At 36.2% G+C, this 14,375-nt stretch overlaps 1 protein-coding gene across 1 annotated transcript; it reads left to right on the top strand.

Annotated features, from left to right (window-relative positions):
• The first annotated feature begins 7,730 nt into the window (after nucleotides 1-7,730).
• On the top strand, nucleotides 7,731-12,433 carry LOC147068893 (uncharacterized). Its single transcript, XM_085951559.1, has 2 exons — nucleotides 7,731-9,477; nucleotides 12,384-12,433. The coding sequence occupies exons 1-2, from the start codon at nucleotides 7,731-7,733 to the stop codon at nucleotides 12,431-12,433; spliced, it is 1,797 nt and encodes a 598-aa protein (XP_085807685.1).
• Nucleotides 12,434-14,375: the final 1,942 nt, after the last annotated feature.

Raw genomic sequence — 14,375 nt, 5'->3', positions numbered from 1 at the left:
ATTGCTCAACCTATTAGGTCCATACTCTTACTCATACACAAATTGAAAAACAATATGTGTACTTGCCATACTCAGGATTCGAACCTGGGACATACGGCGTTATAAGGCCACCACGCGGTCATCGTGGGTGGGTATTATCGGAGAAAAATTGTGATGGTATTTTTCTCATTTAGCTGGTCGATCCACCACACCGGGCTTCCAGGCTAGAGCCCTGTCAGCCCACCTTATGGGAATGGTATGGGTTCGTAAAACATTTGGATTCTTGAATGGCCTTAGCTTGTCTCATGATGAAACCTAATCTATTTTGGTATAAAGCTTATTGTAGCTGTTTTCACTATCGATTGTATATAATCAAAGCACGACATTGTTACCATAGATGCTATTAATAATATAATATGGATAAAGTATGAAGTTGGCAATTTTATATAATGCCCCTGCGTCACATAATAAAATAAATAAATTGCCTAATAATTTGCAAAACTAGACACGTGGTACACACGCGTCTTTTGTTTGAGTGTAAAGAATCAGATATTGCGAAATGCTATCTTTCGTATTTTAATACTAAATGATAAAATAAAGTGAATTTTTCGATTAGTTTTCTTCTGAGTATGCTATCAATGCAATCCTTGTCCACCCGAAGAGTGGTTGCTCTTTTAAAGCATTTCTTTTTACTTCTTCGTGGGTTCATTTACAATCCGTATATACTGGCAAATATTAATTTTCATGTTCCCACCAATATCACTCGTAACTATAAAGCAGGGGTGGCCAACCTTTTGCAAACCATGCGCCAATTTTTTTCACAAACGAGTTAGAACACCAAATAACTCAAGCACCTTTTCTACGTTCGTACGTTCACGGTTGGGATTCGAAAATAGGGATATGGGGTAGGATCTACTTCGCTTAGCGGAGGAAAAGGAATAACTCAATCACGCAAGTAAATTAATTAATTTATGCCGGTTAAAAAAACACACGTTTATTGGAGCACCAATCTACAATGTCAGAGATGATCTATTAGACGAGAGGGTCGTGTCGCTGTCTCGTTTGGTGAAGATAACTCTGGACTAGGGATTCCAATCCCGGGATCCCGAGCTATTTTCGATACCTATGAATCCCGGGATTGATAAACATAATCCCGAAACTTTCGGGATTGATTTTTTTAATCAATTTTTATGGAAAATAAAATAAAAACGAAAATATAACAGAAAAAAATACTTTTAATAACAAATAACTACATTAGAAATACACTGAGTTTGATCTCTTGAATCCTGGGTCTGGCAAGTACACATATTGTTTTTCAATTTGTGTATGAGTCAGAGTATGGACCTAATAGGTTGAGCAAGTGGCTGACATCCATTTCTCGTAAAAATAAAATCTGTTAATACAAATCTCCACCCTGTGGAGGCCCATATGATCCTATTAGGATTGGAAATGGTCGAAAGAAAGAAAAAAGAAATTAGATTTATGAAGCGGAAAGGCCATACGTACACCATGATTTGCTTTACTATTTTAAATCTCGCTAATCTATTCATTAAGTCTTTACTATCAGAAACAGCAATCTCATATTAAATTCACATTAATATTTATATAAAAATATTATTTACTCCACTAAACTTATGTATTTCCAAGATTGAACGTAGATATACAATATTAACAATAAATGTCTTAAATAGTATAAATTATACTAGATTTATTTTTGACCGATTTTATCAATGTTATTTTTTGTAAATATAAATAAAATGCCAATCCCGGGATTGTCAAATTGTAATCCCGAAGTCCCGGGATCAGAATTTTGGCTCGGGATTAGATTCCCTACTCTGGACCACAGTTGTTGGATGTGATGAGAGGAGAGAGAGAAAGCTCTGAGCGGGATGGAGCGCTGAGAGCTTTTGAGCATTTGGGTTTCGCTAGTCTTTCAATGTTTGGTGTTAAATTTGTTACTGAGAGCAGCAGCGAGTTCTCCAAATTTGAATCAGTTATTCGTGTACTAACCTTGTTTTGCTTTTAATCAATTTCAATGATAAAAATGCTTGTTTACATCTGTATGTCGATCCAAAGTGACATTATATAACTTTTTGCAAATTTTCTTATCTCTGGGAAATGTTCACATGGTAATGAACGCCAGAAATTAATTATCTCATACGTATTTTGATCTGGAAAAAGGTCACAAAATTTTATTTTCAATAAGATGGACGGCGCCTACTTCAAAATAATCCAATGCGGCACGGTTTGGCCACCACTGCTCTAAAGTCTTAATGATATCCCGTTGCAGGACGGATGTCATGTTTCATGATGCTGTGTATCGTGTGATTAACTTATTTGATGGCACCATAAAGGTGGACTAATTTTTTATTAACCATATCATATTTGTGGACGTGTTAAAAATTTATAATTGCATTTGTCATTTTACTTTAATATCTATATTATAAGCACATACTTTCTTGTTGTATTGGTTGTTATTTGTAATTAAGTCATTTTTTAATTTGTATTTATTATGTATTATGGCGTATTGGCCAATCGATGTAATGCCATAACACTCTTTTCAAAATTAAATAAATGAATACATTGATAATATGATATTTTCAATGCTCGCGGTGGACTCAATCTATCAATGTTTACATCCAGTGATTCAGAAGATATCGTGGTCCCAGGTTTGAATTCTGATTCTGGAAACTACACTATATTGTTTTTCAATGTGTGGTTGGAGTCAGAGTATGGACTTGGTTGCGTGTCCAGAAACTTGTACGTATGCAGTTCGCCGTGAAAAGTTGTATCGGAAATATATGGCCGTATATTAAAGACCGTCCAACCTCTTTGGGTCGTATAGTACTGACATAAAGTTCATGTCTAAATAAAATACGGCTCTTGTCGGTTAACACTTTACAGGAAGCCAGCAGCAAACAAATTTTGAAAATAGCCGATATCCTGGATTATTTGTTAGGTTAGGTTAGGTTTTTATTCTTGAATCCATGATTTTTGCCAAAATCTGCTATGAAAATTGAATTAATGTTCATATTGAACCTAATAAAATTGGAGACCCTATAGTATACGGTCATCTCTTTCCGATAAGAAAGCTCTGTGCCACGGTGAAATGTTTTACGTACAATTTACATGTAACCAATAGATTGAGCAAGTGGTTAACATCAATTTCTCATTTCTCCAAAATCTTGGTTTAATATGGCGACTGGCTTTGCATTTCTATCTTATTAATCCGTTCTGTGGGTCTATTCGATACACAAGGCAGCTATCTGTGGCTATCGACGGTAGTTCATCATATTATTTATGTATTGAGGTCGTTAATTGATGCAATAATTTAACCGTTGAAAAGTGATATGTTTTAACAGGTCCTCTCTTGGCTGTGTTAACTTTTAGAGCGAGATAGACAGTTTTGACAATTTAGACAGCAACTTACTGTTTAACAAATAAATATTATTTTTTCACGTAAGTACCTACAATCAGTCAGTACCTATATATAATATGATTTCGTAATGTTATGAGATAGCAGATCGGCAATTTCATAACATTACGAATTAATATCATTTCATCATAATTTCAACATATTATTTCATAGTGTAAATTCGTATAAATACCGAGTCAGAATCGATTGGACATCTCATTCGATTACAAGTTTCCGTTAAAGACTCATCGCACCGAATTACCATTATATTTATTATATTGCATCGATTGTACCATTGTAGTTATTTGAAACATTAAATAAATTCTCGTCTCCTCCATCATCATGAACAGTTACTACTGTCTGTCATCTGCAATACCTATCCTTCTCCGAACCAGAATACTACAAATATTGTACTCAGAATATACTAAGCAGTGTCATGTGGACCTGTATGTCCCTGATAACTATCTTAGAAATAGAGAGCATCGGCTGTTTATAATCCCAAGGTGCAGAACCAACCTGCCACTAGTAATGCCAATTGGGAGGGCGATAACATGTTCAACCAAATTGCTTCGGGTGTTGATATATTCCACTTGCGTAAGGGTAAGTTTAGGTAAACACTATTTTATAAATTCTTAAAATAGGGTCTGTTGGTAAACCAAGAGATGTCACGGAGACTTAAAGCTTTCGATATGTGGCTGTATAGACGCGTCCTCAAAATTCCTTGGACTGACCGGGTGACAAATGTTGAAGTTCTCAATCGAATGGAGAAGGACCGAGATGTTCTACGTAGTGTCAAAACCAGGAAACTACAATACCTCGGTCACATTATGAGAGGACAAAAATACAGCATTCCCCAACTTGTTGTTCAAGAAAAGATCAATGGGAAGCGTAGCAGAGGACGGCGCCACATTTCGCGGCTTAAGAACCTCCGTGATTGGTACGAGTTCTGTAGTACTGTTCCGGGTAGCAGACGATAAAGATAGGATCGCCTTGATGGTGGCCGACCTCCGCTAGGGGATGGCACAATAAGAAGAAGAAGAAAATAGGGTCGGTCTCGTTAGCAAACTCAGTGTACTTCTTAACTTTTACTAAACTTTTATAGATGTATGTATTATCATTGCTTTTGTATGCTTATATTATGTTCTCTTTTCATATTATCATTTTTATCGCTTCTATTACTTTTTCTTCTACTTTATAATAAATGTTTCATATCAAGTAGTGAACGTCTTAAACTTATAATTTGTTATGTCCACGATATATGCGATATATGATAACGCGCGTGTTTGAACATGTACCTAACCGAAAAAAAAGATTATTTTTTAAACGGTACATGTTCAAACACGCACGTTATCATGATCTTACGCTCTACTTCACTTTTAGTTTGTCAATTTATGGCTACGGCCGTATGTTGTAGCTTAACGACTGGGGAATGCCAAAAGAAATTGCGTATTTCAAAAAAAACACTAAGTACCTTCTTCTTAGGTAAATAATTATTATAAAGCAATCACTATTCGTAGGATGTTTATCACACTTGAATGGTCAAAGACATAGCTTATAATGAGTATCTTTAGAATTATCTTGAAATGTGTTCATCTTGCCCATTTTTTGAATAATAAAATGCCTAATTCTTGTCAAATTTGGGATCACAGAGATTATCAATATAATTTTTATCGTAAATATTTCACTATAATAATGTCAACATAAATTATACTGATGGTTTTATAAATGCGTTTAAAAATTAATAAATGTAAAAAATCTTAACACCACTGCACATTTATGTACTGAAATATGACTATATTCTAAAAAATTAGAGCGAGAGGTTTAAAAGAATACTATTTTATGTAATAAAAATACTTTATGCAGTCATCGAATATTTAAAATAAGTATAAAGGATAATAAGGCTTCAAAATTATATAAATAGATTATCTACAACGTTTAAGGTATGTCCAGTATCATGCTTTGAAAATAGAATAAAAGCTCCATTTTGACCTACGCTGAGCATGTCCCCCTTTAATGAATTATTACAATAATTTTGTGTTATTGCAATGACTTATGCCATACATCTCTTCTTCTATTGTATTATGTATGAATACTATTCCATACAAGGAACGATTTGTTTAAGAGTCTGACGTCGGTACGTACAATGTTATATCAAACAGAAATATGGCAAATGACCAACGCACGTAGTTTTGACGCGTGCAAAGTTTTATAATAATTACACGCCGTGTATTTTAAATACATGCCACTATTAATTATTTATTTGCATAAATGAAATTGATATATTAGTTAAAATCAGCTTGGACTGAAAATATATTTAAGCAATATTTTTAGAAATACTTAACACGTGTATGCATATTATTATTACAGAGAATTTGCACCGGTTCGTTATTTTTCTTCTATATTGGCAGCCATGAACATAAAATGGCGGCTCGTGTTTTGGTTTTAAGTCTGTTGCCTTGTTTACATAACCTACATAGTAGTGGCGAAGGGTGGAGGTAGGCTGTTAAGATCCGGCATAAATAGTGCACATTAAATTTTGTCAGTCACACGTATTTATTTTCATTGAAATAAGACTACAATTTACAGATGGTTTTAGTAAGTTATTTTTTTTAAAATTCAATTAAACCCTGCGAAACCAATCCATAATAGATAATAGTCAAAAAATACTCGTATATCTATAAAATATCTAAAATTATGCAATTAAATCATACATAACTTAATTTTATGGATAAAATAATTTATATATTGTTATCTATTATAGTTTGGTTAGGCAGGGCTAAATGAATTTAAATAAATGAAGCAACAATATGACGTGTAATATATATTTTTAATCCAATGAAGTATTAATGAAAAAGTGTGCACAATTTTTTTGTATCGCCAAAAATATAAGTACCAAAACTATTGCGGCTTGGTTTGGGCATGGTTTAATTGATTTTTAAAAACTAACCAATACCATCTGTAAATTGAAGGTAGTTATGCAGAATGTAGCCAGTCCACAATAATGTCGAGCTGAGATAATGGCACATGTATGTAAAATTGTAAATAGTATTTTATTTCAAGAATATTTTTTTTGCGGCTTGGCTATTTTCAGCAGAACGTAGAGAAAACCTTCTCGCATCTAATCTATAGCATATCTCATTTTTTTTATTTTTTGTGGACTGGCTACTTTCTGCATACATATTATGTCCAATTGTAGTCTTAGTTCAATAAACAACAAATACGTATGACTGACAAAGTTTATTGTGCACTATTTATGGCGGATCTTAACAGCCTACCTCCACCCTTAACTACTGCTACGTACACATTTCTCGGTGTTTTTCGTGATGATTTGTCTAAAAATTAATAACCTCTGTATGTATTGGTTTTGGCTCTTACTCTATCTTTCCACGGATATTTATAGCTAAATTTTATATTAAAATATCTGCTTTGATATGTCAATATGTGATGTTAAATTTAAGTCTAATTTACATTTTCCGATACTAAGAATTAATGAAAACTGAAATACCTAACTAAGCTTGTCCTTCATTCTGACAACTGCTCTCGGTTTATACGCTGACGCCTATTCAATATTGGTGTATTTGAAGGATGCCACACATACTATTGCACGTTTATAATTTGTGTTTCATTTTCGCACACTCAAAACCCTACTTTAAAATGTAGTGTATATTTGAGTTGTCAAGAGTTAAAACTCACATTTTGCAATTTTTGCAAGTGATATGAACCTAACCTAACGATTTTTTTTTAAAACGGTACGTGTTCAAACACGGGCGTTAACATGATCGTACTCCCTACTTCATTTATCGTTTGTCAATTTATGGCTACGGCCGTATGTTGTAGCTTAGCTACTGGGAAATGCCAATAGAAATGGCGTATTTCAAAAAAATACTAAGTCAATAATTATTATAAAGCAAACATTATTCGTAGAATGTTTATCACATTTGAATGGTCAAAGACATAGCTTATAATCAGTATCTTTAAAATTATCTTTAAATGTTGAAATGTTGCCCATTTTTTGAATAATAAAATGCCTAATTCTTGTCAAATTTGGGATCACAGTGATTATAAATATAATTTTTTATTGTAAATATTTCACTATAATAATGTCGACATAAATTTTACTAATGGTTTGGTTTGGTTCGGGGGAGTCTGTAACCCCTAGAGAGCGCGTCTCCAGGTGGCGGATAGGAGAATGCCCTAATCAAGGGTAGGAGAAAAATAAAATATCTCCCGCGGACCAACAGACCTGGCCCTCCAGGTTGGGGGTTGGGCAGAGGGTTAACCACTCTCTCCCGTGAAATCACCAAAGGTTACTAATACTACACAATGCCTCGGACATATGGCAACCGCTTCTAGACGACCCGGACCGAAAAATGGACTACGAATAGGATTTTGGAACGTACTCAGCCTATACCGAGCTGGCGCAGCTCAAAACCTAGTGGAAGAACTGTCAAAATATAAGGTCCAAATTACCGCCATCCAGGAAACCCGTTGGCCGGATAGCGGAGAACTTATAGTCGGACAGCATGTTATCTACTATAGCGGAAACACAGAGGGGAAACATGTTTTCGGAACAGGTTTTGTGGTCGCTAGAGAAGTAGCAGATGCTATACTTTCTTTTGAACCCGTAAACGAGCGCATATGTGTGCTCAGAATCAAAGGAAGATGGTTTAATATATCACTTGTGAATGTACATGCCCCGACAGAGACTTCAGAAGAGGCCGAAAAGGATAATTTCTATGATCTCCTTGAAGCGACTTTTGACAGGCTACCGGGACATGATATCAAATGTGTGCTAGGAGACTTCAATGCGAAAATAGGGAAGGAAGCTGTATTCAGACCCTTTATTGGAAAAGAGAGCCTACATGATCATTCTAACGAAAATGGTAAAAAAGTGGCTCTCTTCTGCAGCGCCAAAAACTTAATCGCCCGAAGTACCACTTTCCCTCGTAAAAATATACATAAAGTGACTTGGAATTCAAGGGACAGGAAGACCCTTAACCAGATTGACCATTTTCTAATTGATAGACGACACCATAAAGCTATTGAAAACATTCGAAGGTACAGAGGCGCTGACTGTGATACGGACCACAACTTATCGATAGCAACCTTTAGGGAAAAACTTAAAAAGACAGCCCACGCAAATGCGAAGACGAGAGTGAAGTACCATATAGAAAAGTTGACAACTCCAAACGGAAGAGATAGCTACAGAAAAGAGTTAAAAAACCAAATCGGAAAACTCACCGAAGGAGAAGCCTGGAGTATCGATGAGAGGTGGAAGAGACTAAAAGAAGGAATGGTAAAAGCTGCGGAAGTCTCGATAGGACTGGCACCCAAGAAAGTAAAGTGCCCTTGGTACGACGACACTTGCCGACAAATGGTGGAGGAGAGAAGAGCAGAAAGAGCGCTCTATCTGCAAAATACGCAGAGCGAAGAAGCACAGAAACGATATAGCGAGACGTGCAAAAATGTCCGAAAGCATCTGAGAAAGTGCAAACGAAGCTTCATCAAAAGTAATTTTGAGCAGATGGAAGAAGAAGCAAAACGAAATAAAACTCGATCATTCTTCTCGAAAGTGAGCTTTGAAAAAAGAGGCTTTCAACCTAGCACGCTACAAATCAAAGATCAACAGGGTCAGATAGTGGCAAACAAAGAGCAAGTGCTAAACATATGGAAGTCCCATTTTGAAAACTTACTTCAACGCTCTGTACCAGATGAACCTTTGGAATCGCCAGAAATCGCGACAGCAGAACCTCTTATACCGCCACCAAATAAGGCAGAGTTGATGGGAGCACTGAGTTATTTAAAGAATAACAAATCGGCAGGAAACGATAATATTCCATCGGAGCTTCTCAAGCATGGAGGAGAAACCTTTCTTAGTGCCATGCTTGAGCTACTGCAACAAATATGGGAGGAAGAAAAGATCCCTGAAGCATGGAAAGAATCACTGGTCTGTCCTATCTTCAAGAAAGGGGACAAACTCAACTGTGCAAACTACCGTGGCATCTCTCTTCTTCCTACTGCATACAAAGTTCTGTCGAACATTATTCTCGAAAGAATTCTACCATATGCCGAAAACATTCTTGGTGACTACCAATGCGGCTTTAGACGAAACCGCAGTACTACCGATCAAATCTTTACACTGCGCCAAATCTTTGAAAAGAAATGGGAATACGCCCAAGATGTACACTGTCTCTTTGTAGATTTTAAAACCGCATATGACTCTATTGATAGAGAAGCTCTCTGGAATATATTGAAAGAATTTGAAATACCGTCAAAACTTATAAATATAATAAACGTATGCATGGACGGATCCAGAAGTAGAATTCATATGCAAGGTAGTATATCAGAATCTTTTAAGGTGACAGCAGGACTAAAACAAGGCGACTCCTTATCACCAATGCTGTTCAACTTAGCTTTAGAGAAAGCCGTTAGAGAAGCTCTGAAAGCAGAAGGTGGAGTTACCCTGAATGGGTCCCATAAAATATTGGGCTACGCAGATGATTTGGTGGTGCTCGGAGAATCTGAAGAAGAAGTCAGAGATATTTTCACTCCTCTGGAGGACACAGCGAAAAGGTTGAATCTACGAGTAAATGTGGGAAAGACCAAGTATTTGAAAATGACAAGAGGCATTGAACCCTCTGGAAACATTGGAATAAGAAACTCCTCGTTCGAGAGAACCTCTCTCTTCAAGTACTTGGGCTCCAACATTACCTCTAAAAATGAAATGTCCCTAGAGCTCTCTGACCGACTGAGAAGTGGAAATGCAGCGTACTTCGCGCTGAGTCGTCTGTTCAGGTCCAAAATGCTGTCCATCAAAACGAAATTCCGGGTGTATAACGTGGTCATCAAGCCAATCGTCATGTATGGATGTGAAACGTGGGGTTTAACAGAAAAACAAGAAAAGGCGCTCCAAGTGTTTGAAAACAGAATCCTCCGGAGAATACTTGGACCCGTCAATGAGAACCACCGGTGGCGCATCCGCACAAACGCTGAGCTCTTCGACCGATACCAACCTAGAATCACTAATATTCTGAGGTCAAGAAGGCTCAGATGGGCGGGCCACGTTGTACGATCTGAACGATCTAGAACTCTCTATAGGATTTACAAAGGCACACCAGCTGGCACTCGACCTCTTGGCCGCCCTCGACGGAGATGGGCGGACAACATTCAAAGGGATGCGGAAAGGCTGGGGATAGTCAACTGGGAAGAGAGAGCGCTGGACAGAGATGCCTGGAAAAACGTTGTGCAGTCGGCCATGGACCTGAACGGCCCCTAGCGCCAGTTTAATAATAATAATGGTTTTATAAATGCTTTTAAAAATTAATAAATATAAAAAATCATAACACCACTGCACAGTTATGTACTGAAATATGACTATATTCTAAAACATTAGAGCGAGAGGTTTAAAAGAATACTATTTTATGTAATAAAAATACTTTATGCAGTCATTAAATGTTTAAAATAAATATAAATGATAATAAGGCTTCAAAACAAGGTAGATAGATTATCTACAACGTTTATGGAATGTCCAGGGTCATGCTTTGAAAATAGCATAAAAGCTCCATTTTGACGTACGCTGAGCATGTGGGCCGTTAATCTATATGTATGAAGAAAAATAGTTGGCTATGAATATAATAATGTAACTCATTAATATTCAAGGGAGTTCAATATTTTTCTTCTAATTACAAAAAACAGTGCTCTGGTGGTTTTTTTTTGCGATTATCTCAAAACCCGATTTTTGGGCAATTCTAGGCATCTCATTTATTAATCTTCTGTTCTGTTATTTGGACTGTCAATCTTTTTTACCTGACGGCACACTGGGGAATGGAATAATGGTAAACGTTTGAGAAATAATTGTTCTGGTGTTTTCACGTTATCTAGGCAGGGAGAGTTCGGTTATATACCTGTTCAGCACTAAGCAGACATCATTGGGGCTTAGTGTCACTTGTCTTGTTATATAATATAATACGCTAGAACGTGAGCAGCAATTATGTTTATAGGGTTACCAATAGAAGAAGAAAAATAATGAAATCGTTGCCAATATAACCATACGTACAAAATGTTTGATTCAAAAATCGAATTCCCTAATACAGAATTCGTGTAAGACTGTTTCTATCTCGACTTACAGTGTCTGTCAAACTGTGTGACGTGAGAGATTCCAGGTTTGTCGCATATGAAAAAGTTTGTGAACCTTTCCTATTGAGTACGTTCAATTTATTTCAGAGAATCGTCGCTTGTAAATAGTGGTCAACACGGCCCCCGAAGCGGGCCCCCTACCTATCGCTAAGGATAAAGGCAGTGTGACGCTCTACAGTAGCGTTTTCCAAATGGTGTATGCGGTAAAATTAATGTGTATATTTTGTGTTTTATTGTATATTCGTTTGAATTATGAAGTTGTCGAGTAGTGATACACAATTAAAAATTATATTTTTAATAATAATATTATTGGAAGCAAAGCGAGTTTTTTTACTATTAAAGCAAATTGGTGATGTGTGTTTATCTCAGTTATCTGGTTGACTCGCCTCGCCGGGCCCCTCCTGAGCCCGGACCCCCAGGCTAGAGCCCTGTCAGCCCCCCCCCTTGTTGGGGCCATGGTGGTCAACTAGCATTTTCAATTTCCGACGTATACGCGGCATAAATGGAAAATCAGCCATTATTAGTAGTATTGACTTGTGAATCTCTGATAATTATCTTAGAAATCGGGAGCATCCATTGTTTGTTCTCCCAAAGTGCAGAACTAATCTGCCATTAGTAATGCCATTTGGGAAGACAATAACTAAGTTCAATCAAATCGCTTCGGATATGATATATGTATTCCACTTACGTGAGATGAGTTTAGGCGGACGTTGTTTTGTAAGTTTTTAATAATAAGGGTCTATCAATCTATGTAGTTTTATTTTTATTACTTACTCATATTACCCTGTATTTTTATCTCATGTTGTAAACGCTTTGGATTTATAATTTGTCATGTTATCATTATTGTCATCAGTCGGGGACGATCTACTGCTGAATGAAGGCCTCGACTGCACTGCACACTAAGCTTTGTCAGTCATCTTATTTGTTTTCATTCAACTGAGAATACAATTAGGAGATGGTGCTGGTTAGTTTTTAAAATTCGATTAAACCCTGCCTAAACCAAACCATAATAGTTAAGATATGCTATAGGGCATAGGCGATCCGACAAAAAAAGTGCACACTTTTCCAGCCATATTTATCTATTTTCGTGAAATGGCATTGATTAGTTTTTTGAAATTCATTAAGCCCTGCCTAACGAAACCATAATCGATAAAAATCTAAAATTCTGTATGGTTTAATGGCATAATTTTAGATATTTTGTAGATAAACGAAATTTTTTGGCTATTATCTACTATGGTTTGGATTAGACAGGGTTTAAATGGATTTTAAAAACTAACAGCCACTATCTACACATTGTAGTATTAGTTTAATGAAAACAAATACCTTTGACTGACTAATTTTATTGTGTAATATTTATGTAGGATCTTAAGAGCCTACCTCCACCCTTCGCCACTGGGTTACGTCATTCGTTTGTATAAACATTAGTATCCTCAACCCAAGTGGCCAATATTTCATGATAGAATAATAATTATACAATGGACTTTCTTTTTTCTTTCGACCATGTCCGATCCTAATATGATCATATGGGCCTCCACAGAGTGGAGGTTTGTATTAACAGATTTTGTTTTTACGAGAAATTGATGTCAGCCACTTGCTCAACCTATTAGGTCCATACTCTGACTCATACACAAATTGAAAAAGAATATGTGTACTTGCCAGACCCAGGATTTGAGCCTGGAACCCACGACGCTATAGGCCAACGTTTAAGCCGCGCGGCCATCATGGGTGGACCTGCCTGTGCCTAATTATTTGATGTTTATCCTCTAAAGAAGAGCTTATAATCCAGCAGCTGACGCATCGTTGATGATGATAACAACATACTCGTACCATATTTTTGAAGACTTGTTATTTTTACAATGTTATCAAGAAAATAAATCATGAAGAGAAAAATCGACGAATAAAAATAATATTACAAAGAATGTTGCAAGAAAGGCGAACAGGATTTCGATAATTTGTTATTTTAATGTCGGAAAATGGCCGCCCCTTTTAGAAACCCTCCCTCGTTACACTCAATAGAAGGCTGTTATTACGAGGTGTGGGTAAATACATTCAGTGGCAGCCATGACGGGCAATTGATTTTTATTATAATTTTCAGATGTTGCCTTATCTACAATATGTCATACAATTACCTTATAATATACATGTAAAAAAATCGGTGCGTGTACTTATGTACACGCTGTAGAAGTTATATTTCTTTAGCGTTGCAAAACAAAAACAAAACTTGTGATAAACTAGATTCTTCGACTAGCTATTAATTATCTTGTTAAATTACACACTCAAGAAAAGGGGCCGCTTATGAAAGCGCCGTAGGTTTATTCCTATACACTTTAACTTATATTACTAAATTATATAATAATTATTATCTCTCGTTGTTTTTATTGTTAAAGTAACGACTGTCACTCTGACGTTTAATCGTTTATTTACATAAGGAATTGCAAATGGCCGACAATAATAAATTCGATACCTAGGCAACGGAACAATTCTACTATCAAACTTGTGTTTGTATACAGCTGACTGATTCGCAGCTAACTTCATACTGTCGCGCACTTTCGTAACGTCTCAATTTCACTCTCTGCCAAATGCCCCAAAAGAAGTATAACTTCAAAAATGCTATACCTACACATTTTATTATGTAATGTGTTTGATAGTCTAATATCAGTCTAAAATGATTCTAGATAGAATCGATCAAATCGAATGTTTATATTATTTTATTCTCTACGGTTATGGTTGAAATTGTTTCAGAAAAACAGTTTTTTATGAATAGATAAAGTGTCTTTCGCAGGGGTCAAGTAACATGAATAAAAATATCCTCTATTTGAAAGCAATCTGCACCCCACTGAGTGGG

The sequence above is a fragment of the Rhyacophila brunnea genome, unplaced genomic scaffold (assembly GCF_057557595.1).
Source record: "Rhyacophila brunnea isolate RB1 unplaced genomic scaffold, BYU_Rbru_1.0 scaffold_24, whole genome shotgun sequence".
Classification (NCBI taxonomy): domain Eukaryota; kingdom Metazoa; phylum Arthropoda; class Insecta; order Trichoptera; family Rhyacophilidae; genus Rhyacophila; species Rhyacophila brunnea.
The sequence above is the reverse complement of the archived record's forward strand: the minus strand, read 5'-3'. Positions and strand labels throughout refer to the sequence as shown.

Bases quoted from the DNA above. Each gene is read 5' to 3' on its own strand.
- LOC147068893 (XM_085951559.1), top strand. From the start codon at position 7,731: ATGGCAACCGCTTCTAGACGACCCGGACCGAAAAATGGACTACGAATA. The intron at 9,478-12,383 runs GTGACTACCAAT...TATTGTCATCAG, and splicing joins ATATGCCGAAAACATTCTTG to TCGGGGACGATCTACTGCTG.